This window comes from Hydra vulgaris, chromosome 10, assembly GCF_038396675.1.
Source record: "Hydra vulgaris chromosome 10, alternate assembly HydraT2T_AEP".
Taxonomy (NCBI): Eukaryota; Metazoa; Cnidaria; class Hydrozoa; order Anthoathecata; family Hydridae; genus Hydra; species Hydra vulgaris.
In genome coordinates, this window is record NC_088929.1 from 1,444,880 (window position 1) to 1,472,723 (window position 27,844).

The following is a 27,844-nucleotide window of genomic DNA, read 5'->3' on the forward strand; positions in this document are numbered from 1 at the left end:
TATATATATATATATATATATATATATATATATATATATATATATATATATATATATATATATATATGTATATATATATATATATATATATATATATATATATATATATATAAATATATTTTATTAAAAATCACAATATTTTTTATTCTTGACATGTTTCGTAGTCTTACTACATTTTCAAAAGATTTAATTTACAATTAAAACTTTGGTAAATAAATTTAAAAATTGAAGACAATACAGAGAAAAAACAACAGACAAATAAACTTGTTACAAACCAATAAAAAATTATATTACAAATTATGACAAAATAAACTTCCTAATATTAAAATATTAATAATATTAATAATATAGTAAATTAGATAGATAAATTTATAATATAATGAGATGTTTGTTTATTTAAAGAAGGATTTTCCCATTTAATATGAAGTGCTTCTTTTATTTTTAATTTGTTAATGGTAGAGGCACTATCTAAAATCTGAAAGCAATCATAATTAGTTAGTTTTTTACAATTAATGGATGAATTTAAATGTTTAAAAATATGCAATTGCTTGTCATTCGTAAGGTGCTCATTTATCCGTGTTGTCAAATGTCTGGAGGTTTCTCCAATAGGAAGTGGATCTTTCATGCAAAAATTGTTTTTTAATTTATCGGTTGTGAATATAAATTTGATTATTACATTTTTACAATACTTTTTAATAATTTTATCAATTTTAGTTTTAGTGAAATTTGAGTAAAATCCAATAAATGGAAGCTTAAAATATTTAACTGTTATAAATACTGTTGATAATACTAATATATTAGTATTATCAACAGTATTTATAACAGGTGGGTTAATTTTCTTTTCAACATATAATTTAATTTCAGTGTCAAAAACTTTTTGCGGAAATTGATTATTTTTTAAAACTAAAGAAAGATTTTTTATCCTTATCAAATCCAAACCATGTGTTGTTAATTTTATATGTTTGATCAATCAAGCAACGTATAAGACCAGTTTTGTAGCATGAAGGGACAAAACTAAAGAAATTTTGTAAAAGACCTGTGTATGTTTTTTTGTGATAAACTGATGTAGAGAGTGAATTAGACTTATTAATAAGAACATCCAAAAATGGAATTTGGTTGTCTTTTTCTTTTTCCATAGTAAATCTTAAGTTTTTGCATTGTCTATTGAGATGTTTAAAGAATTCTTGCGCTTCAAACTCTGAATTAAAAATTGCTATTATGTCATCCACATAACGTTTATAAAAAATCGGTATGGAGGATGAGCAATTATTAACCCACGTTTGTTCATGAAAGCCGATAAACATATTAACTAAAATTGGTGCTAAAGGAGAACCCATTGCAACGCCATCTAATTGATCATAAAATTTTCCGTTAAATGAGAAATGAGAACCTGACGTTGAAATTTGAAGTAATTTTTTGAAATGAGTTTTAGAAAAATATTTTGAGCGAGTTTCATCTTTAAAAAACAATTCTGTTGCTATATTTATAGTTTCATTAAGTGGAATGTTAGTAAATAAGTTTTCAACATCATAAGAAACTATAAATTCGTTAGTTATGTCAACTTGTTTTAAATCTTCAACAAATGAAAATGAGTCAAAAGTGGTATCATGTTTTGGTAAATATGGAGATAATAAATCTGAAAGATGTTTAGCAAGTTTATAATTATATGAGCCAATTGTTGAAATAATCGAAAAGATAGTAGAGAAGAATCTTTACTAAGTTTGTGCATCTTAGGTAGAGCATAAATTCTTACTGTTTGTGAACCAACAATAAATTTCATTGCAAATGTCTTTTTCAAAACATTTAAGTTTTTTAAGTTTTCTAAGATACCCTTGTAAAGATACTTCTCTTTTTATGGTTGGATCATCTTTTAATTTTTTAAATTTAGTTTTATCACTTATAAAATTATTAAGAGAATTTAAATAGTCAACTTTATTTAGAACAATTATACCATTCCCTTTGTCTGGTCTTGTTATTACGTTGTTTTCATTCTTCCTGAGTCTTTTTATTATTTTGTGTTTTCTCAGACAACCTTCAGACGGCGTATATTTGTAAACATAATTATTTGCTAAATGTGAAACTTCACTTTTAACTTGAGGTTCCGAATCCTTGTTTCTAAGTTGGGTGTTGAGAAATTGTGCAACGCTATCAAACTGAGAAAAAACGTCCGTCTTTTTTATAAACGCTGGTGGTAAAGCAAAGTTAAGACCATTATTCAATAAATCCAATTCATGTTGTTGTAAAGTGTATGAAGACATATTTTGTGCGAAGTTTTTATTTTATTAAAACTTCACTGTTCTATAAAAATCAACTGTTGTGGATTATGTCTGAAGTACTTGAAACTATCCGAAAAAAAGAAAAAATCTAACAATACTCCCATCTATCAGAAAGAAAGCAAGCTTAAGGCTCACAATTATCAACCAGTCTTCCTCATCTCAATACCATGCAAAGTAATGGAAAGAATTATCTGAGTGCAAGAACATCACAAGTGGAGTTCCTCAAGGTTGTGTCTTAGGGCCACTACTTTTCATTTTGTTTATAAATGATCTTCCTGATAGTATTATTTGCAAGATATTACTATACGCTAATGACAGCAAAACTACATTGACAACACGGTTACATGTCAAATATTTGGCTCATGCACTTTAACATAAATATAAGGTGATGAATGCAGGTTGTCCTAAGAAGCGTTTATTATATAAGTACTCCATGAAAACCGCAGATGACATGCGCCACACAATTGCAACTACAACTATTGAAAGTGACCTTGGAAATCTCATCTTGAATAACCTGAAAGTCAGAGCACAAGTTGAAAAAGCAATATCCACAGCCAATCGCATGTTAGGAAGGCTCAAAAATGCTTTCTGCAGTAAAAACTTAACTTTATGGCGCACACTCTATATAACATATATCCAGCAACATCTAGAATTCGCCATTCAAGCCCTTGTATCTAGAAACAGACATTAAGTTACTTAGATGTTCAAGAACATGTCACTAAGACAAAATCTATCAACCCTTTTCATAAAATAAAGCGTCTGCAGATACTTAAACTTACCACCCTCAAAGAACATCGTTTACGTGGAGATATAATCCAACAATTCAAAATTTTCAACTAAATTGACGAAGTTCATTTTTGGTCCCACAGCGCCAACTAATTGGGTGTGAGGTGTACAACCTGCGCTGCCATGACAAGCAACTCAAACCATCAATTCGTAAGAGGATGTGAGGAGAAATCAAACTTTTTTACAAACAGAGTTGCGGTCCATACATATATATATATATATATATATGTATGGTCCATACATATATATATATATATATATATATATATATATATATATATATATATATATATATATATATATATATATATATATATGTATATATATGTATATATATATATATATGTATATATATTTATATATATGTATATACACTTATATATATGTATATATATTTATATATATGTATATATATTTATATATATGTATACATATTTATGTACATATATATATATATATATATATATATATATATATATATATATATATATATATATATATATTTATATATTTATATATATATTTATGTATCAACAAAGACATAAACTTTTAAGTTGGATACTAAAACTTAAAAGTTTATGTTTTATTATTATGTATAAAATAGTAAAGAAGAATAGCTGTTTATTTGCAATAGCATTAAACCCCTGAGACCAAGGCCGATTCTATGGCAAATGTTCAAATTATTAATGTAAATAATTTTGGTACACTTTAAAATTTTCTATTAAGATTTAATTTTTCTTATTATTACAAACCGGGATATTTACACTACAAAATATAAATTTTATGTTAAGTTAATTCAAAAAAATAAAGTTAACAAAAATAATTTACTTGAATCACCATTGATGATTAGGAAATTTTTTAGTGAGCCATTTTGAACTTTGTCCCATGGATTTGAAACATAAACTTTGACATCAATCAAATCCTGAGCATGATTGTTAATCATAGAAAATACAACATCTCCATTTATTCTAATTGTGTATAAATAAAATAGTCTTTTGAAACTTTGTGAAACCTCAATATTTGACCACATATTTAATTCAATGGGATAATAATACAAACAGGGTTTTTCATTAATTAATGCCACAACTTTAATTTTTCCTTTACCATTTTCATCTAACCATACGCCTAGAGTTTTATTTCTGTTGTTAGCCATATTAGCTGTGATAACAAAATGAATAATGTTATGCAGTCCAACTTCAAATGCCATTGGATAAAAATCAAAAGACACAAGATACTCCTTATTTAGCTTAGGTATTTGAGCAATGATCTTTCCTTTTACTAAAGGAGTATTTAAACTTTCAATAAGATACTCTAAAAAATGGTAAAAAATAAAAAGGTATACATTATAAATATAAAAAAGCAAAGCTATTAATTACCAAAACTATATAATAAATCATATATATAAAATTTCAATTTGTAAAACAACAGCAACAACAATAACGACAACAACAACAACAAATGCAACAACAATAAAATTAACATAACTTAAAACATCAAATGAGTAAATAGGTTTAAAATTCTGCTTATTTATATAGTAAGAATCCTTACAAAACAATAAAAAACATTGATTAAAAAATTAAAGTTAATATTTATAAATGTATATTTGTGTGGAGTTTAATGCAGTCAATAAAATAATTTTAATTTTTATGAATTTCATAAAAAGGAAAAAGTATTCTGGTATACAGTGTACAGTCTAAAGCTATATAAATTGAATTACAGTTAATTCTATATATATATATATATAAATATATATATATATATATAAATATATATATATATACATATAAATTTTACCATTGGTTACCAATAACCAATCAAATTGGTTATCCATCAACCAAGATATTGGTTGATGGATAAAGAGAACGAGCATTATCAATTTGATCATATCAATCAAATAGAGCGCAGTCTTGAGATGAAGGAGAGCGATATAGAACAAAGAGAAAGGCGATAGAGTGAAGTGGTGCTAAATGAAAGCGCATAAAAGAATAATCTGTGGATTCAAACCTAGTTTCCCAAAAAATGGGTGAATTCTTACAAATGTAAATGCCCAGGCCAAACATGTGACTAATGGAGTCTTTACAAATTAAAAGAAGATAACTATCAACACTAAGATCACAAAATGAGACAGCCAAACTTAAATTACTATCACAAAAAGCAAGTAGGTCTGGTGAACTTTGCAAGAGATAAGACTCAACAGAAGAAAAGTTACTTAAAAGACCACAAATATCAGTGAATGAATAAAGAACTTGGTGATGACAATGTTTTTTTGTGTTTTATAGTTATTGATACATTAGTTACTTTTTAAATTTGTTAAAGGACTTGACTCTTGAAAGTTTTTTAAAGAAATAGTACTCAGTACACTATCTAACGTTCAAGCAACTGACTCATTACTATTAATAAGCCCTTAGCCAGAACAAAGGGCTCCAAATTGGTCTCAACAATGCACACAAAAAGTACCAACAAGGACACTATCCATACGCAACATGATGCTGTTAGTACTCTGATACTTTACAGCTGTTGAAGGAATTGGCCTCTCTAAGAGATACCACAGAGTTCAAAAAACCTGACAACCAGCCGGCCTCAGAACCATAAAACTGAGTTTTAGAACTGTACCCTAATCAGGAGATAATAGAATGAGTTGCCTATTAATAAAAGTACACAAGCAATACTCATGCAATGAGTCAAGAAGATCCAGCATTCAGTATCTGTTTTCCTGGTTTTCCACATACTTTTTTATTGAGTAATGAAGATCAGCATAATCTTTTCCAATCAAGATGGAGAAAAATGGTTGTGCACCAACTTTCGGAAAGGCAACTTTTCTTAAATATTCCTCTTTTTTTGCTTGTTTGTTCCAATTATCAGGTATAAATTTCCAGTAACTGTTTTTGCTCCTGAAATCTTTATGTCTACTTCGCCGTCTAAACTTTCAAGGCCAAATTCAACTGGCACTGTTTGAAAGGTGTCAGTTTGGTTATTCAAAATGCTAGCGGTCACTTTTGGTGGTTTACCATTAAGTCCTAGCTTGCTGGCAACGTCAATAATTAGATAGGTCTTTGTACTTGCGTCATCCAACAAAGCATAAAGCATAATCCTCTTTTCAGCATACTTTAGGATGACAATAATCATTCTTTGGCTTAGATTCAGTGGACATTGTTATGTTAGGTGTCTCTTTAACTCCCTCATCCTCTGCGCTAGTCTTTATCCAATAGTACTTTTGTTCTTTTTGACTGAGTTATCTTTTTTGACTGGATTTGATCTGAGTAGCAATTTTTTATGTGCTTCTTTGCATTCATTAATGCCACATATGTGAACCATATTACAAATTTCTAGTATGGTTTATTTCCAGACATCGATATTCTTGTTCTGGTACACAGACTTCCAGTATAGTTTACTCCCAGGCATTGAGAACACAGTTGATTAGCTTTTGTGACTTTCCATCTATTTCTAACTACAAGTTGTTTAAATTGATCACAAACCCATAATTCATGGTTCAATTTACAAACCTTACATTTTCTTTATTTTCTTCATTTCAACCTTTATTTTCTTCATTTGTGTTTTCGAAAAACCAACGCTGATATAGAGCAAGCATTTTCTATGGTAAGAGAAAATTAACTTTTTTAGAAGTTTTTTGTTAAATGTTCCATTAACAACCTTTTCTTTTTGTTTAGCTTCTTTTAGATTGGTTACTGTTATGTCCAATAAGTCAGCCAAATTCTCTAGATTCTAGATTCGTTCTTCTATGTATGTCAATTTTGATAATTTAGTGAAACCAGTGTTTGCGTTTAATCATATGTCCAAAACTTTTGGTTTCAGTTTCTTCTTGCTTTAAATCACCATCCATAGTTTCTATAAAGCTAAAACTTTTATCTTATTATTCTTTATTGACTGATTCTAATTCTTTTTTAAACTTTTTTTCGATTGCTTTCTTTTCCAACATTAGTTTATCTTGTTTTTGTTTAAACTCGTTTGCTTCCAAAGAATATTATTTTAATTTTATATTTCTTTTCTATGCAATATTTCTGCACTAGTTTGAACAGCCGTTGCAATGCTTGAAAAATCATATTTTTAAAAATACAACTGTATGGTTCATTACTTGAATGAAGTCTATTTTGATCTTTTTCATTTTGTTGACCATGTTGTTCAGATTTTTTTTTTTTTTTTTTAATTATATTTTTTTACAAAAAGGCTGCAAGCAACCACCATTAGAGTTGGAAGTTACTGGAAGAGAAAAGATGAAATATGTAGAGCAAGATAACGAATAACAGACAACTTAAAAGATTGCAAATAATAATAAAACAAGAGAAAGACAGCAAGTTCTAAAGAACTAATGTTCAAGTAAGAAAAACTAGATAAGTCAGAATTTTTGGAGCACTTAGGAACAGTTACAGTAAAAGAATGAGACTTAATTGAATAACGAGTAACACAAGAATGAATTTTAGTAGATGACACAAGAGACAGTTTTTCAGCATTTCCCATATTTTTGTACTGATGCGACAGTTCCATCAACAACTGTATTACTTCTTTTTGGCAATCTTCATATTTCTTCAGATGTTCAATTCATGTTTGCTTGGCGTACATCATTAATCGATTAAAGTAGTTTGTATCTTGTTTTCATCAAGAGTATTTTAGCTAATGTTTTCTTCTACTTTAGAGTTGCTATAATCATATAAGTGTCTTGATTTAAATTTGATATTTCTTCTTTTTCTAACGCTTTTTTTTTATTTTTCTTAATTCTTTTTTTCTTTTTTGACAGTGTTCAATAATAAGTGTCAGTTCTTCAATAACGATATCAATAGATGTATTGCATAGCGCAACAGATTTCCAAGATACTCTTAATCTTCTTAACAGGTAATATCATGCAATTTAATAATGTTTAATGAAACCACCCTTTGCTACAAAAACATGGCTCCAAGAAGGAACCATATGACAATTAATAATATGCTTTCACTCAAACGATTATAAATTGCTTTTTAACAAACGATTATAAACATTTTTAAAACTCTTTCTCCATGTAAACCGTTTCTCCTTTTAAACTCTTTCTCTAGCTCTTATTGCATTCCTCATAAACTCTGTTTACACTATATTGTTTCACTTAAAAAAATCATAAATTCTATTTTAAATAAAATTCATTAAGTAATTTTGTTTTTTATAATCAAAATTTGTTATGTTTGTCAATATGCGGACATATTTGTCTCTTTAAAATAAAAATTTTTCATTACACTCCTATTGCAAATATGAATACCATATGCATAGCCTTTTTGGCATCCCTAGTGGTAGAAACAACCTTTACTGCTTAACTTATTTGAAGTTTACTACTGAGCTTTTTTCATTTTTTAATCTTTTATCCTTGTTCCATTCGATAATTTTTTTGTCCCATTCAATGAGTAGTTCTTAATGAATGGGACAAATGCTCTGGTCCAATAAATCGCTCTTTTTACCAATAGGCATATGTGAAGCTGATTTTTTTGTTTTAGCACATCATAGTGCTAGAGTAAATGGTTATCAAACTGCTTTCAACAAATTAAAAATAGCATTTCAAGAGAACTGTCCCATTCATTAAGATTCTCCCCTATGCATACATATATTTATATAGGGTGGTCCAGAATTACATAGTAAAAATTTAAACACTACGTAAAGTAATTTCTCTAATACTTTGCGAATTTGTAAACAGCAGCTATCTTGTCATGAGTAAATAATTTTTTCCAAATGTATGGTATTTTTGAATTATTATTGTGACTAAAAAGAGAGAAGTTAAAAAGTCAGTAACTTGTAACAGCTGCTTACGCACATATTACATAATAACTATTAATTTTTTACCATGAATAGTTAATTAGCTTTTTTATATTATCATATAATGATATAAAAAAACTTAATAATTGTATCATTTATATTATGTATATAATATTATATATTTATTTCTTACTAGCTTTTCCATTGATAATCAAAAAGTCAGATATTGATCCATTCTGAACATCATCCCAGAGGTTAGAGACAAAAACGTTTATTTTTATAAAATTTGCTGGTAAAGAATTTTCAACACGATGGATATTAGCACCATTCATATCAACAGCAAACCAATATTTACTGCAAGAAAACCACTGGTATATTTTAATGTTAGACCATTGACCCAAGATTAGTGGATCTGTTTTAATAGAGTAGTTACTATTACCATTAACTGCAGCATAAATAACAAGACTTCCAGAACCATCTTCATGAAACCAAACACCAAGATTTTTTTCACTATAATCTTGACTACTATTACTTGAGATTAGTTGAAAAACACTTTTTAAACCTTTTGCATAAGTCATTGGTTTCAAATTAAATGAAATAGTGTATTCCTTTTTAAGAGCATTGAGTTTTGCAAAAATTAAACCTTGGGTTAGAACAATTTCTTCTCTATGGTTAATATAATCTGAATTGACTATAAAATAAGCTTTATTTTAAATTAAAAAAAAATATTTTAAATAATAAAATTTAATTTACAAACCATCAAAACTATTTAACTAAATATAGATTTCAAAAACTTAATTATTTAATTTCATGACTAAAATAAATAATACTTTCTCCTCTTTTTTTTCTCCCTCTCTACCTCTCTTTCTTTCTCCCATTCTCTTATTCTGTCTTTAAATGACTTCAAATGTATTGTACAAAATAGTACTCAATGTTCTTAAAAGAGTATGGCAATAATAAACTAAATTTATATATATATATATATATATTTTTTTTTTATTTTTTTTTTTAAATCTTCGCTTCCAACAAGGCTGCAAGCAGCCACTAATTAAAGTTGCAAGCAGCTGCTAATTAAAGTGCAAGCAGCCACTAATTAAAGTTGGAAGTTACTGAAAGAGAAAAGATGAAGATTGTAGAGCAAGATAACGATTGACAGACGACTTAAAGGATTGCAAATTATATGAATCAGGAAGGCATGATGAAGGAAGCGAATTCCAAAGAGCTGATGTTCGAGGAAAAAAACTAGAAGAATTAGCATTTTTACAGAACTTAGGAACAGTCACAGAAAAAGGATGACACTTAATTGAATTACAAGTAACAAGAGAATGAATTTTAGTAGATGGCACAAGAGACGCTAGCTCTTTAGAGCAGTGCCTATTATAGTATTTGTAGAAAAGAGAAAGAAAGCAACATTACGACGATGTGAAAATGGTTGGAGGTTGGCTCCAAGAGCAGGTCCGACTATGTTTACAATGCTTTTTTGCACCTTGTCTAAAAGAGAAAGGGCATCATTAGAAGATCTGCCCCAGATATGGCAACAGTATTCCATACAAGGCCGGATTTGAGATTTATAGAGATATAGAATAGAATCCAAACTAAGAAAGTGACGAGCTTAAAAAAGAGATCCAACCTTAGCAGATGCTAATTTTGCAACTGATTTGATATATGGTTTCCAAGAAAGGTTGAAAGTAAGAATTAATCCTAGAAAATGAAGAGTAGATGACTCATCGAGTACATCACTGTTCATAAATATAGGAAGATCTAAACAATTGCAAAAACGATTGGCTGAAAAAAGTCTTATCTGTATTGAAGTTCACCAGCCACTGTAAGCCCCATGCTGTAGCAGAAGTGAGATCCTTTTCAAGCTCAAACGCCCCCTCCAAGCAATCAGAGAGCATTGGTTTCTTATTATGACAAGAATAAATGGTAGTATCATCAGCAAACAATGCCACCTTAGATGTGAGAATATCCGGAAGATCGTTAATGTAAATTAAAAAGAGTATAGGGCCAAGGATAGAACCTTGAGGAACCCCTGAAGTTATAGAATAAGAAGAAGAGTGCTGTCCATCAAGGACAACTTTATACTACGATTGGAAAGGAAGGATTCAATAACCTTAAAGATGTTGCCAGATACACCATAGGAAAAAAGCTTATGGAGAAGACCAGCATGCCAAACTTTATCAAAAGCTTTCGAAATGTCAAGAGCAATGGCCTTAACCTCTCCACCTTTGTCTAATGCACGATAAAACCTATCTGTTATTACTGTTAGCAAATCAGCTGTAGAACGAGAAGATCGAAATTCATATTAATGGTCAGAAAGTAAGTTATTAGATTCAAGATGAGAAATTAAGCGTTTGTTAATTAAAGATTCAAAAACCTTGCTAATGATAGAAAGAAGACTAATGGGATGGTTGTTAGACAAATCGGATTGCTCTCCAGAACTTTTGAAAATAAGGATAACAGATGCCGCTTTCCAGCAGGCTGTAAACAGGACTCTGATAAGCACTTGTTGAATAGTTTTGAGAGTATAGACGACAGCTTCGGAGAAAACTTCTGCAAGACAATAACAGGAATGTTGTCCGGGCCACAAGCTGTAGAAGAGTTTTGGCAGGAAATTACTTTAGATACATAAGGTGGAGTGATACAAATGTCAAGCAATGGATCAACCTGTTTGTTGGCAATATCAGGTAAAACGCAACTAGTGGAATCAAGAGATGATATTGATGAAGAGTTTTTAGCAAACAATTCAGCTTTGTCTTCAGGTGAGGTGACAAAGTCTGAACCATACAAGAGAGTTGGAATTAGCCCTAAATATTAATACTGTTAAAGATTCTCTCGAAGTCACGAGAGCCTAATTTTTGAGATGAGATACAAGATTTCATGACCTGAGAATAGCAGGCTTTGGCGTTAGACAAAACCTTTTTACAATGGTTTCTAGCAGTAATAAACAGGCGTCTGTTTTCTTGAGAATTGTTTTGCTGATAAATATGGAAGTAACTGTTTCGATTGGCAATCGCAGCAGCACAGTGTGAGGAAAACCATGGAGGAGAGTGAGGCTTGACCTGGAATCGTCGAGAGGGAACAAAAGATTTCATGCCAGCTTGAATCCACAAAGTTATGTAAGATACGCTTTTGTTGACAGGAAGACAAAAGATTTCTACCCAAGGGCCATTACAGAGAAAATCAAGGAAAGAATCCCAGTCAGCTTTACTGTAGTTGCAAGAGGTACAATAATAGAGGGATTCAGGTGATGAAGAAGAATGAGATATTAGTTTTAGAGAGCAAACTGTGATCAGAAGCACCTGCCTCATTACTACTAATAAACCCTAAGTCGTAACAAAGGGCTCCAAATGTGGCCTCCGCAATGCACACCAAAAGTACAAACAGGGACACCATCCATGCGCAACATGGCACTGTTAATACTTTGATATTTTTCAGCTGTTGATGGAATCAGCCTCTCTGAGAGCTACCACAGAGTTCGGGAAACCTGACTACCAACCGGCCTCAGAACCATAAAACTGAGTCTTAGAGCTGTACCCTCATTAAGCGATAATAGAATAAGTTGCCTAGTCATAAAAACAGAGACACAAGCAAAACCCATGCATTGAGTCAAGAAGATCCAGCATTCAACATCCTAAACTGTAAAAATTGTATTAAAAGTACATCTGTGCCAGCCTAATAGATGAAGAAGGGGTGCGAGGCTGGTCAACAGATAGATTCTGTTTACCCCTTAAGTCTTTGCTTAGGAGGCCTTCTACAAGACAGTAGCCAGATGCATTTAACATCTGCCCAAGATGAGTATTTTTATTGAGACACCATCTCTAGCCTTTACTGAACCAAGAGCCCGAAGTCAGGGGGTGTTATAAATTGGAGTTGGAATCTCCTAGCCTTTGCCTAAAAAGGCATATCCTACAAGGCAGCAGGACATGAAGTATGCATATATATATATATATATATATATATATATATATATATATATATATATATATATATATATATATATATATATATATATATATATATATATATATATATATATATATATATATATATATATATGTATGTATGTATGGATACATATATATGTATATATATATATATACATATATATATATATATATATATATATATATATATATATATATATATATATATATATATATATATATATATATATATATATATTTAATAAACTAATTTTATATATATATATATATATACTTATGTTCAAAAGAATCTCAATTCAGCCTTTATGTGGTAGCAAGAAGTGCAATGATAAAGTGAATATGATGTAGAACAACTATGAGAAACTTATTGGGATCTAAGTATGATCTGAACCACCTAAAAGAACATGGAGAAACTGAGCAAGAGACAAGAGACAAATGACAAATCATAAGAGTGAAAATGATTAATTAGGGTTGTCAGGAAAACAAGTCTGGAAAAATTAATTTGTTTTTCAGATAAACAAAGATTGAGAAAGACAAAATTTTTAAGTTCAGGTTCAGTAGTAATAGAGAAGCACTAGAACTAAAGTATTCAGTGTAATGAACATTAAAGTCACCAATAACAAAAATGCGTAGGAGTAAAGAGAAGGAGCTTAGTCAAAATGGTCAAAAAAATCATCAAAAAAAATTCTTTTGAAGAAAGAGAACAATAAATAACAAAAAGAAACGTGATTGAGTAAAGATGAAAGCTTAATAAAAAGCATATTTAGATTATTAGAAAAATATTTAGGTGCTATAGTTATGTTCAAACACAAGATAAAATTATAATTATAAACAGATTCAAGACAAAAAAGGATTAACAGAAATATTTTAACTTATCCTTTAAGTTTTGCCACTGAGGCCTTTCAAAAAGTAAAGTAAAAATAAATAAGAAAAATTTTTATTATGGAACTTAAAGTTTCATGCTAAAAAGCACTTATCAGCCATATATTACATAATTAAAAAAAAAAACATATTACAAGTAGAGTTACATTTAGAATTACAATAGCATGAGTTTTAAAGACTTCATTTGAACAAAATTTATGCAACTAAGTAAAACAAAATTTGACATAAAGCATGTAGGATTAATCTCAAGTATTTAATGCAGAAAAGAGAAATTTAATTTGTGGCATTTTTAATTAAAAATTATTTTTTATTTTGAAACTTTTAGATAGCAATAATATGTTTCATTAATATTGACCACTTTTCTAAAAACAAGAGAAATGTATTATTCTATTATTTTAATATTATTATTGTATTTTTTTAAATATAAACGGTAATTTTAACTTATTCATAAAAAAAGCCCTCAAATCTTAAAATTTCAAAATAATAGGTTAACAACATTCAATCTAAGTATCTATGATGATGTTAAACTTTGTATGATTTTGTTGTTTTTTATAATTTCATATATATTTCTATATCTTATTGATTTGGGTTTATTTATCCAATAAGTACCCATTTTAGCAACTTGTTGTATTTTTAATAAAGTTTTGCAACAAACAAATGGTTTGGAGTTATTTTGATTTCAAAAAACAGATAAAATCACAATACTATTAAATAAAGAAGTTAATGTTATTAAATATAATACTATTAAATAAAGATAAACTATCAAATAAAAGTTGTTTTCAATCAACAATTACTTATATGACAAAAAATTTGTGAGGTTGAATCTGCATTTCAAATTTGAATCAAGTTTGTGAATTACTTTGTGATAAAATTTTACTGAAATCATAAACAGATGTCTTTTGCATTATAAATACCTAAAAATTATTTAAATAATTATTTACTAAATTTTAAATGGAAATAAAAGAAAAACAATAATACTTAAAATAAAAAGAAAGAATTCAGAATATTCAGTTCAAAATGAATATTTAAAACATTGCAGAAGTTTTTAAATATAAATCTTCTTTTCGGTAGAAGTTTTAATAACTTTAGTTTAGAGATTTTTTAGAATGTTAGGATCACACTATTCAAATGATTTTTTAGAATGTTAGGATCACAATATTCAAATGAATGCCTTGAAGTAGTTCAAAATATTAAAATATTAGAGATTTTTAATATTAGTCTTTCCACTTTTTTTCATTTTCCATTTTTTTCTTTTTGTTGTATTTGCATAAAGCACTCAGTGTGCTTCTGTTACAGATTAATTAGGATAGATTTCTCATGCTGAATACCAACTTTAATTTGTGCATTACATTTAGCTGTTGTTAATGTAATTTTTTTTTAAATGTTAAAAATAATAACCAGCCCTAATGATAAAGATATTAAACATTAAAATTTATTGTCAAAGCCAATAAATTTGGTTAATAAAGTTGGTTTTCAAAATTTTTGAACTTGGTTTTCAAAATTAGATGTTTAAGAATGCTTTTTATATGTTTTTACATCTTATATATGCAATCCTGTATATGCTTTGAACAAAAATGAAAGAATATGTCAAAGTAGTAAAAAATTGAAGATTTTTAAATAACCCACAATCATTAAAACGTAATGTTAAAATTTAATAATAAGCTATTTTTATAATATTAAATTTAACAACAAAAGAAAAAGATATCAATAAGCTTAATAATAGTTACGCCAACTAATAATAGTTTAAAAGCCAACTAGATCAGTCATCTGAATTTATGGCTAAGTGATTAGATAAGATTGTGACAAAAAAATATGACAATTGAAATAAGCTGCAATAAATCAACAATGCATCTGCTAACAAAAATTCACATAAACTTAGATATGCATCAAGCATTCAATTTGGTTGAAGTTTGTTTGAATAACAAAAGATTACATTATTATAACTGTTATTATTGAAACTCACATTCAGTGTAGAGAAATATGGAATAGTGAAACCTTCGGTGTAGAGGCATATGGCATAGTGAAACCTTAAGTGTAGAGGCTGAATTAGGTGTTTACTTCAAAGGGGTTGTTTTTTAACAAATTTTTTAAGACTTTGACAGAGAGTTAGCAGACAGTCATTGATTGTTTTTTAAAATAGTCAAATACATAAATTGTTATAAAAATAAAGAAAATTCAATAAAATTATCTAAAAAAGATTTATGAGATTTTTATATGATTACAATTAAACAATGTAAATATTTTCCACTACCCCAGGAATGGAAAAAGTCTAGGAATTTGTAATGCAGTAATGGTATATGGTAGAGTGCTCGTTTTGTAAGCAAGAGGTTCTTAGAAGTTTCAACCTTAACCATGACCCCTTTAGTTCTGCAGCCAATATGTTTCTCCATGCAGTGGCCTCATTTTTTTTTTAGATACAAATCCCTAGAGTATTGTCACTACAATTAGTGATAGAGAAAAAATTAGTCTCCTTAACTAAAGTGAGGCCACTTTATTCCCCACTTTAGTCTTCAACTCCCCATTCAACCTGAGAAAAATGATCATTTTGCTTTTAAAATCTCTAGTCATGGTAATACCTGGGTAAATAATTAAATCTTACCTCTTTTATTTTTACAAATAAACCCATTTAGAACATTGCATTCTTGGTCATTCCAACCATTGGAATTCATTTCTACACAATTTTCAATTTCATCTGCATTGTCTGGTTGATTTTCAATCCAATTAAAGAACTGTGTGTATGTATTATCAGACCACATAAATCTTCTGTTATTCCAAAGTTTACTTAGGCCTATTAAAAAAAAACATTTGGTTTTAAAATAAGCTTAAAAAAATTTTTTCAACTTAAATAATATGAGTATCATACCAATCCAATAATCGTGATAATCTTTAATTAAATCATTTTGAATAAACCAATTTTCTTTTTGATTTTCAATACTTAGCAAATTTCCACCTTTAGACTGACAGAATAAAAATGATTTAAACCAATCATTTCCAACAAAATCCTTTGCACTACGAGCTAAGTAGCAATATCTTCTATAACTTGTCCAACCTTTAGTACAATTATCATTGGTTGCTAAATATAAGTTTAGATATGCTTTATATTTATATTATTAATTTTATATTTACTTTTTTTATTAGCTTTGCATAATTTTGGTAAGAAAGAAGTCAAAACAGAAATTGAAACAAATAGTACAAGGAAAAAAATCATTAGTTTTGTTATCTGTAAGCTGGTAGAGCAGTAAAAGTGTTAAGGGGAAAAAAGGTACATGCACGGGCTGTTAAGAAAATTATATATTTCCTATTGTTTCTTATTATTGTTACTAAGATTATATTCTTACTAATAATATATATTGCAAAAAGTGCAATAAGAAGAAGAGACCACATGTGTTTTAGGAACCACATGTGCCTAAACTATTACAATGTGTGGTAATAAAAGATGGGAAATGATGGTTAATGACATTTAGCATCTAGAAAGATTAGAGGAAAATGATGATTAGATAAATGTTTATGATAAATATTAAATATATTCTGATAAATGCTATAATAAGAAAAAAAAACAATGACAGAAATTGGGTAAGTTATCAGATGATGAGTGCTACATAAGATTAAGTTGGATTGCACATGTAGGCTTGAAAGAAGCTAATAATAGGATATTAGAATGTCGAGGTATGGTAGAATCAGAATAAATAAATATAGAAATAAAAAAATTTGGGAAGAGTGAGAAGTATTTCATGTGAAAAAATATGATGAGATCAATATTATAAATATTGGGGAAATGACACCAGAAAAGTGCCCAACCAGTGCAAACACAAATACAAACTCACTAAAATGATGGCGATGATAGTGCATTATGGTGCAAAAAAGTTATAAAATCACTACTCTTAAATTACTAAATCACATTCCTAATCTATCTTATTTGAATCATGCTTTTCAAAACAAAATCTGTCATCATAATTTTTAAAATTTGGATTTTCTTTTTTTAATAATAATTTAGTAATAAACTTTTTATTTTTTGAATTTTATCAATTTGCTGAAAAATATCTTCTAACTAATCCATCCATAAACAGTTATGAGGACTTAATTACAGACCTCCCACTCCTAAAATAGGTTAAAATTTTATGACTTTGGAACAATTTTGAAGAGTTTTCTTTGACTTTTTAGGACAAGTTAGAGTAAAATTTAGGAAACTTTAGGACAATCTAAAATTAGAAATGAATTTTCTAACTTAATTTTTAAAATTTAGGTTTAGCAATTGTTTAATTTTAATTGTTTGTTAGCAATTGATTCAGAGTATATATTAAACAATATATAATCATATTATTATATAAAATTAAGACTTTTTAAAGCTAATCTAAATTACTAAGCAGTATCTAAACTACTAAGCAGTAACAACTAACTTACTAAACAAAGTACCAAATTTAAAAATATGTTTTGATTTTTAAAATTATAAAAGATACTCATGCACTATAAATCTTTTTACTAAGCCTTTATCTTTAAAACACTATTGTCAAAACAAAACGTAAATAGATACTCATGCACCATAAAGCTTTTATTTTTAAAACACTATTGTCAAAACAAAAGGTAAATAGAACCTTTTATTTTAATACACTTTAATATAGTTCTAAATTTAGATTTCTTTAATCCCTTTTTCTAAAACACTTTGCTCCTTAACAAACTTCTTTCTTCATTTCATCCCTGTTTCAATTTTACACTGGGCTTGCTGCAGTTCATTTCTCATGCTATTTTTTTAAGAAAACATTTCTTTAAATCACTATTTCCTTCAACAACTAAATTGTCTGCAACTGATAGAGCATATTTTATCTGAAAAAAAAAAAATCTTTCACTGCATCATGCAGTAAAAATTAGCATCATGCAGTAAATACAAAAAATGGCATCAATAATATAATACAATAATCTATAACAAATAATGTAAATTAATTTACTTGTTGAATGAATGCAAGAACAGCTTTGAAGAATTCTTTTCTTTTTTCATGTTTTTCTTCTTCTTTTAACCTACCTTTTGCTTTCATTTTGGCTTTATAACATGAGTTAGCTAATTTAACTAATTGCATAAATAACTTTGTTATGGGAATGTCAAGAATGGATCTAGAGCTCAATAAATTATCTTTTACAAACCTCAAAGGTTCAACTGTATCTTAATCAAGTGAAGTACCATCTAATTGAATAATATATTTGCTATTTGAGAACCCATTCTCTGGGGCACTTTTTCTATGGAAAGTCAAGAAACAATTTTAACCAATATCATTCAAAAGTTTATTCTTAAAAGAACTGATTAGTGTGTCAATATCAAACTAACATTAAAATTTAGAAAACCACAGCAAGGTCAGTAACATAAAAGGCTTTCTCCCCATAAGAGTTATCTTTCTCGAACTAATTCTTTAAAACATTTGTGATAACCTTCTGAAAGCAACTTTATTTGGTAAACTCTCCATTTATTGTGTGCATTATCGCAAACTTCTTCCTTTGATGAACAGGTTGAAAAAATTTTACTTAACACCACTTCTAATGCTTTTCATATTTCTATAGTGAGATTTGATATAGCATATAGGATGTCATTACTTCACTTTTTAGAATGATCAAGAACGTTTGCATTTTTTTAAATAGCTGATTCACAAAGTAATTAGGATTTTAAATAAGCTGTAAATGCTTGTTGAAACTCTTTTGTCTTGACAATTTGCCTAAATTTCTTCTCATCACATGAGATTTCCAAAACCTCTGAAAAATGAGATTTGGCTTTTGTGACAATATCAATTAGTTTCAATGGTTTACAACTTTTCATGTCATAAACATTAATCCATATCAACTCATTAACAGTTTTTACGGATTTGCTTCCATTGTTATTATTATCAAGCTGCATTAATGTAATAACTGTGTGTTTGTATTAAAAAGCTTTGCTATAATGAACTTGTACGTTAGTGCAACAAGAAGACATTTCAGAGTACAGCAGATGAATTCTTGGTTCAATTGATTGAAACTTTTAAGAGTACTTTAAAGTCATTAGCTATGAAATAAATAAAAGAAATGTACAGCAATATAATTTCCTTTTTTTAAAACTTCTGTGATTTTTTAATATCTTTTGATATCTCTAACAGTTAATTTAAAAGATATAGTTGTTGGAAAGAAATTTATAAAATATTCACATAGATTCTTGTGTTGCTCAAAAATTTGAGAACATATTCTTCTGAGTGTCACCCATTTTGTTGAGGAATGTCTTTACATAAAGTGTGAAATAATTTCTTTTATTTGTCAGTAATCAGCTCTTCTAGAAGCAGAATGTTTGAAAAAAAGTAAACATCAATTGCAAACGAGTCAATGTTAAAATTTAGAACATTAACTCGTGCTCAATATTCAGGCAGCATGTGTTAATTTATATAATGTTTGTGTTCAAACATTTCATTTTCTCTGAAGACTTTAAAAGTCTCTCAAACTTAACATTTACATAAGGACCATCCATGCCTATATGTACCATAAATTTTACATTATGCTTAACTTTTTCTACCATCTCAAGGAAATGTTCTAACAACTTTTCAGCAGTACAATGGTCTACCATGACAGTTTCACAGTATACAATTTTAATTCACTTGCGTTTTAAGTATTGAGTAGTAGATTCATCAAATTTAAAAGTGAAAACATTTGAGTCCTCCAACAACAATTTTTTTAAATATAAAACTATGCCAAACTGAATGATGTATTTGAACTTTGTTTCACTTTGTTTGTATCCTTTGGCAATTTTTGAATAAGGAAACATTGCTTCTAACAGTTTACTCCATTGGTTTATATCTCCATTGGTTGAGGCAAAAGAATAATTAGACTCAACACATATAAAAACAATGAATAATTTTAAAATCTTTTCCTCAGTGTGTAACTAATCTATGACATGCTTAATAGAAGCATTTTATCTAAACTATGATTATTGTTCTCTCTTTTTAAACCTTGACATATATTTACATATATACATACTCTAAATATCATCTAAAATTCGTATTTATTGATGACTAAGTAATACCAATTTACTAAATTTATTCAAAAATTTTTCCCTGCAACTTTCTCTGTGGTTTATTTTTCAAGATTACGTAGTCTCACTTTGAAATAACATTGAGAAATTATTTTGATTAATTTGAATACATAATTTTCATTATTCCCAGTGTCTAACGTGTTTGTCTAAGTCTCTAAATATATTAAAACTTAAGCATTTCAAAGCTGAAATAGATATAGCTTTTGAGATGTTCATAGAATGTGATACTTTTTAGGTATTATTGCCAGCATTCTCTTTTTTTTTTAGTTTCTTTACAAACGACAATAACATTTTCTTTTGGTTTTATGAGACCACTACTATTCTTTACTTTAAGAAAATTGGATTCCACAAACATGGTTTTCAGAACCAAGTGCATTACATCATAACATACAAAAAAATTGTTTTTATACCATTTTAACAATGAAACCTGATATAAAAGAAATAGCTGCCTTTTCATACTCAGTTAGCAATGAAATATTGCTAATAAAAGAATATTCATTTAGCAGCAACAATATTTTGTAGCAGTGGTTACATTTATCTTTTCAACTCAAGTAAATATTTTATAAATTTTAAAGGTATCATTTACTTATCAACATAGCATCAACATCTGTTGCCAGTGGTAAAAATACACATATTTTTTCATTAAAAGTATATGTTCAATAAATTTTGAAGGGGTTAGTTGCTTGTTTTCTTTTTTATTTTTTATTTACTAGGGACATTACCACCCATTAGCAACTGTTATATCTTTTCAAAATAGTTGTAAATAACCAATTAAATGATTTTATATTTTACTTTTTTAATGATGTGTTCTTGAGTGCTGCCAAAATTTTTTCCAATCTTACATTAAACATTTTTTTATTATATCTTTTTAAAATTATTATAAATGGCATACATTTTAAAGATGCTTTTTTGCTTGTTATCCTTTCAATTTTTTACTCTTAAATGGCATTGACATCTTGTAACAATGGTAAGGCTCTATCTTTTCAAAATAATTATAAATGACTTATAGTATGAGAAGATATCTTTTTTTAATCTTAAGTGGCAACACCATTTAAGGGGTACCAGGGGTAAAACTACATGTGTTTTGAAATAAACCAGTGGTAAAGTTACATGTATATTATATACAAGTTTAAATTCCATAAATATATAAAGTGTCATTTGCATATTTTCCTTTTTATTTTGTAATTCTTTAGTGACATCGACACTTAGTAGCAATAGTAATGTTACAGGGTTATTCATTTTTAAATGTGCGTCAATCGATTTTTATATGCGTGTTTATTCATTCTTATACGCGTATTTATTCATTTTTATATGCATGTTTATTCATTCTTATATGCATGTTTATATGCGAGTCAACCACCCATAAAATCTCTAACATAATTTTATATAAACAATAAATAGACTTTTATGTGTTTATATAGATTTATTTAAAACATAAATTAGGTTGTTGCCAATGCTATTTATTTAAAAAATGGTTGCCAAGCTAGCTCTGGATTTATGTAACTATGCACATGGTTGTAAAATGGAATTATGTTAAACTCTATAGTATCCATAACATTTTTTTTTTTCTTGATTACCCCAACCGTATTCTGAGACTTTTCTCCATGTTTGTAAGTTTGCTTTAAAGAAGAAGAAAAAATTCTTCTATTGGATTAAGTTGTGGCGTGTATGCTGGCATATAATTAATAACTATGCTATGAGAGGCTAGTGTTTGCCTAAGCAAATACCTTTTTCATTACTGCAATGAAAGTACAAAATGAATGCAGAATAATTTTGTACTTTCATTGTAGTAATGAAAGTGCAAAATGAATCTGCATTCTCATCCTCCAGTTTTTATTTTATAAAGTAGCAATCCCATTGGATTTAATGTGCACACTAACAGCACAAATCAAACTAACATTCTTGCCACAATTTCCAGACAACTGTAAATTTGCTAGTGCACCTCTTAGTGAATAACCATATGTGCTGTTAGTGTACACATTAAATCCAGTTTTATCCAAATAAATGTTTTTCATTTGAAATTCCATTAACTTTGCTTGGAAATGCGTAGCGCGCATCAATAACTTGTGTTGAGTTTTGTTCTTCTGCCACATGCACAACACACTTTCTTGATAAATCTGAGCAATTGAGTTTTCTTAAAATAGTAGGCAAAGACATATTGAAGTCTGCTGCAGAAAGATTTACTTTTATTGCTTCTTGTGTACAAAGATTGTTTTCTTGTACACATAATTCAATATTATTTTTTATTTGAGCATTTATAGGTCTTTTACCTCGTTTTTTATCAATGACTTGAATGCAGTTTTCTTGAATTTTATCTTTTATCAATGAATTTTAATCTTTTATCAATGAATTTTATCTTTTATCAATCGCATTTTAACTTTTATCAATGACTTGAATGCAGTTTCCTCGTTTTTTAAAATGACTTGAATGCAGTTTCATTTTGTATTTTCATTACTACACTGTTGGTACATGCAATTAGAAATGCATATGTGGAAGCACCAGTGTTTGTTATGAACATTTGTAAATTCCACTGGAGTCTTTCTGTTAGGCAAACACTAGCCTCTCATGGCATAGCTATTAAGTATATGTCAGCTTACACACTACAGCTTAATCCAATAGAAGAATTTTTTCTGCTTCTTTAAAGCATACTTACAAACATGGAGAAAGGTCTCAAAATACGGATGAGGTAATCAGGAAACTTAAAAATATTATGGGTACTACAGAGTTTAACATAATTCCATTTTACAACCATAAGCATAGTTACATAAATCCAGTGCTGACTCAGCAACCATTTTTTTACATAAATAGCAGTGGCAACAACCTAATTTATATTTTAAATAAATCTATAAACATAAAAACTTATATAAAGTTATATAAATTATTATATATTATATAAAACTATTATATATTATTTAAAAACATAAAAGCTTATATAAAAGTTTACATAAAATGATATTAGAGATTTTATGGGTGGTTGACTCGCATATAAACACGCATTTAAGAATGAATAAACACGCATTTAAGAATGAACAAATACGCATTTAATAATGAATAAACACACATTTAAGAATGAATAAATGCGCATATAAGAATGAATGAATGAATAAATGCGCATATAAGAATGAATAAATGCGCATATAAGAATGAATAGAGACGCATATAAAAATGAATAACCCTGTATATCTATTCAAAATAATTATTAATGTCTAATCAAAGTATTATATGTTGTAGCCTTTATTTTTTTTTTTTTTAATGGCAACAACATCTTGCACCAATGATAATTTTGTATATTGTATCTTTTCAAAATCATGATAAATGATATACTATGAAAAGGTACCTTTTAAACTATTATTCAATATATCTTTAGTTGCAACAACATTAGATACCAGTGGTAATGTTATACATATCTTTTCAATGCAAATATGTATTCAACAAAACTTAAAGGTGTTAATGCAATGGTTAAGTCTCTTCAAAATATCTTAATATTATATATCACATCCTATTTATTTCATACTCGTGGCAACAACGTCTTACACCAATGTTAGTATAATATAATATATCTTTTTAAAAATAATTAAATGAATTATAAGATGTCTTTTTTAAAATTCTCTTTTATTTTGTAAATTTTAGTGGCAACAATAATTTGTGCCAGTAGTAAACTTACACTGTTTTAGAAAGTATATATTCCATAAACTTGAAGGGGCTCTTTGCTTATTTTCCTTTCTTTTTTTGTATTCTTTAGTGGCACCAAAACGATGGTAGCAATGGTAGCAATGGTAGTAAACAATGGTTAGTTAGCTTGGTATCTATAGTTATACTTTTTCAAAATAAATTAAATGATTATATATTATAAACCACACATGATTTAATGTTTTTTTTACAAGTTATTGTTTTTCGTTTTGTAATCTTTATTGGTGTCAACATCTTGTACCCAATGATAAGGTTACAAAAAACATTTTGAAAATATTTATAAATTACACAACTTTGTATAAGTAAACTTTAGACGTTGTTTTAATTATTTTTAATTTATTTTAATAATTTTATTACATTTTTTATGTTCTCAAGCTATACATATTTTAACTAGACTCAAATAATTCAAATAAAAAAAATCTGCTTTACTTCAGGGACTTTAGTGACATTATTTTAGTGACAATAAACATTTTTTGTGTTTTTTTTTTCGTATAATTTAGGACATAAGTCTATAAACTATGAAATTTAATGACAAAACATTACCATTTTTAAAATTTGGGTCATTTTGGGAATTTAGGACAGAGTGGGAGGCTGGTAACTAATTGTTACTTCTTGTTAACTATTCTCCAATTGCTACTGAGAATAATATCATCAAAAAAAATTATTTTATCATTTGGTATTTAAAATAAAAAACTGACAATGACAAGAAAAATATAAATCATGTGAAGTTAGTAATAAATGACTTTAAATGTCACCTCAAAAAAAAAAAAACATATTGCCCTACTTAAACATTTTCTATTAAAAGAATCAAGGCTAATAAACAAAATGTCAATTGAAAATCATAAAAGTTTTATCAATTCTTATTAATAACATTTGTATCTAATGTTGAAATACAAATCTATGAAAAAATAACAATGATATCAATCTTAAAACTTTTAATGTTTCTTAATTAAAAATCTTAATGTCTCAAGACATTGACTCCCATATCTCCATGACAACTTAGAATTCAATCTTAGTATCCTCTCTCTGTAATCTCAATTTGACTAATTTGGCTTTGTTAAATGTCTGTATGCAATTAATATGGTGTAAAAGCATAAATTTAGGCATCTCCCAATAATCCTTCTAACCACTAAACTTTTAAAGCCTTAATAGGATTAAGCTTAAATAAAACTAATTAAGAAACCATTTTTATTTTAAAAAATGCAATAGAAATGATGTAGAAAACTTAAAAAAATATTAGAATATTTCTGCCCTAATTATAACAAAATATAAAAAGACAAATATACCTCTTCTAACTTTGCAAATTAATCCATTTATACTGTAACAATTCTTTATTTCCCAATATATTTTATTCATTCTAACACATTTATCCCATTTATTGCCATAAAAGGATCCATAAAACTTAGAATATATATACTGTAAATATGTATTGTCAGACCAAATAAACCATGTATTAACCAATTGATCAGTAAGACCTATATTAACAGAAAAATTTAGTTGGAAAAAAATTTTTTAAATCATTAATACTAGTATAGTAAAGTAAACGTACCAATCCAGTAGCTATCATTATTAAAACTGTTTTTAAGAATGTTCAAAACAAATACATTTTCTGTTTGATCATCTACACTTAACAAATTTCCTCCATTGTCTAGACAATTTACATAAGAATGCTCCCATCGTTTGCCAAATGTACCATTTGTACTTATAAAATAGTAGCAATAATTAGCATATTCAAACCACTTGTTAAGGCAATTATTGTTGTTTTCTATTGCACCAAAAAAAATGAAATAAAATAAATATTGGAAAAAACAAATATATGAAAATGAATATATATATATATATATATATTATATATATATATATATATGTATGTATATATATATATATATATATATATATATATATTAAATATATAGATAATTATATATATAAGATGTATGTAAATATATATCTATATATATATATAAATATATATATATATATATAAATATATATATATATATATATATATATACATACATATAGTTAAAGCAACAGCTTTAAGGCATTCATTCTTGTGTCTGCATTTTGAAATTAACTCATTTCGTTTATTTAACAAGTTTTCACCTTTGTATGTTAAAATAAGGAATTTTTCATATAAGCAAAGATTACAAATTTTTGACGGAGCGTTATAAGGATTGCAACTTTTTTTTAATTTTCCACTTAATTAAGGGTGTAAACATTTTGCCTTTTATGTCCCAAATTTCTTTAGACAACTCGGTATCATTTTTATATTTTTAAAGTTAAAAGATTTTAGGTGATTAGCATACCGAAATTTGAATGGAGTTTCACATAAGCCAAAACATACTTTTTCTTTGTAATCAGGTTTATTTGACAACACGGTTTTTGAAAAAACGACTGCCTGTTTTTGTTGCAACATTGGTACTAAAAGGTGGGTTGTACCATATTATGCTTTGCTTGTGATTTTTGAATGGGATCGGTTTTTAATCTAAATGGTAAGCAAATTTGCAGATAAAACCTGATTTAGATAATGCATCTTGATAAGGAGGAATGGATTGTTTAAAAATATTTTAATAAGAATAATTGGTTGGCAATCTTAGCTCGATATTTTGAGGAAGACTTTTTAATATACTAGGAGGGTGGCTAGAGTCAGCATTTATATAACTGATGGAATTACTAGGCTTGCAGTAAAGTTGGAAAGAACTGTCATTAAGATTTAACGTTAAGTCAAGATAATTAACAATTTCAAAATTACAGCTGATGGATATAAGAAGATCATTACTTTTTAAAATTTTCACAAAGTGCTTTTTAATTTTTTCCATCTGTTGGCCACTCCAGTTCTTAAAAACAGCTAGACCATCATTTCTATACAATTCAAATTCATCTTTATTGTAAGACTGTGATAATTGAAACAAGATAAATATTCCATCTAACTTACAAACTTCTGCGCTATCAAAGACTCCCATGGTGACATCATATACATATATATATATATATATATATATATATATATATATATACATATTTATATATATATATATATATATATATATATATATATATATATATATATATATATATATTTATATATATATATATATATATATATTTATATATATATGTATATATATATATATATATATATATATATATATATATATATATATATATATATATATATATATATATATATATATATATATATAACATTACTTTCTTCTCAAATTTGCTTTGCATTTTGAATTTAACATCAGGTGGTGTAACAGAAGAGTCGTCTGTGTAATAAATTTTTTTACCAGGCATTTGGGGCTTACTTAAAGTAAAATAACTTTCATCATCCAAAATGAAATTTTTGTTACCAAATTGTCTCACAAGATAACGACAGTCTTTTTTTACTTTAGTAGTTGACTTTCAGTGTAGGATGGCAATTTCTGCTTTTTCCTTGGTTTAACTTGAAGCTTTTTGAGTGCCCTACTGATATACTGCTGGAAACACTC

The 27,844-nt window shown here is 27.6% G+C and overlaps 1 protein-coding gene across 6 annotated transcripts in view; it reads right to left on the bottom strand.

Moving 5' to 3' along the window:
* The window catches only part of LOC136085714 (uncharacterized), a 166,236-nt gene that overhangs the window by 67,264 nt on the left and 71,128 nt on the right, over positions 1–27,844 (bottom strand). For 4 of the 6 annotated variants that reach the window (XM_065807038.1, XM_065807039.1, XM_065807043.1 and 1 more), the window contains 6 exons: positions 25,897–26,112; positions 25,634–25,822; positions 16,485–16,694; positions 16,221–16,409; positions 8,986–9,483; positions 3,891–4,373 (listed from right to left, as the gene is read on the bottom strand). In XM_065807038.1, coding sequence (XP_065663110.1) covers positions 3,891–4,373; positions 8,986–9,483; positions 16,221–16,409; positions 16,485–16,694; positions 25,634–25,822; positions 25,897–26,112 — 1,785 coding nt within the window. The remainder of the gene's footprint in view (positions 1–3,890; positions 4,374–8,985; positions 9,484–16,220; positions 16,410–16,484; positions 16,695–25,633; positions 25,823–25,896; positions 26,113–27,844) is intronic. The other 2 variants (XM_065807040.1, XM_065807042.1) reach the window with 1 other exon arrangement.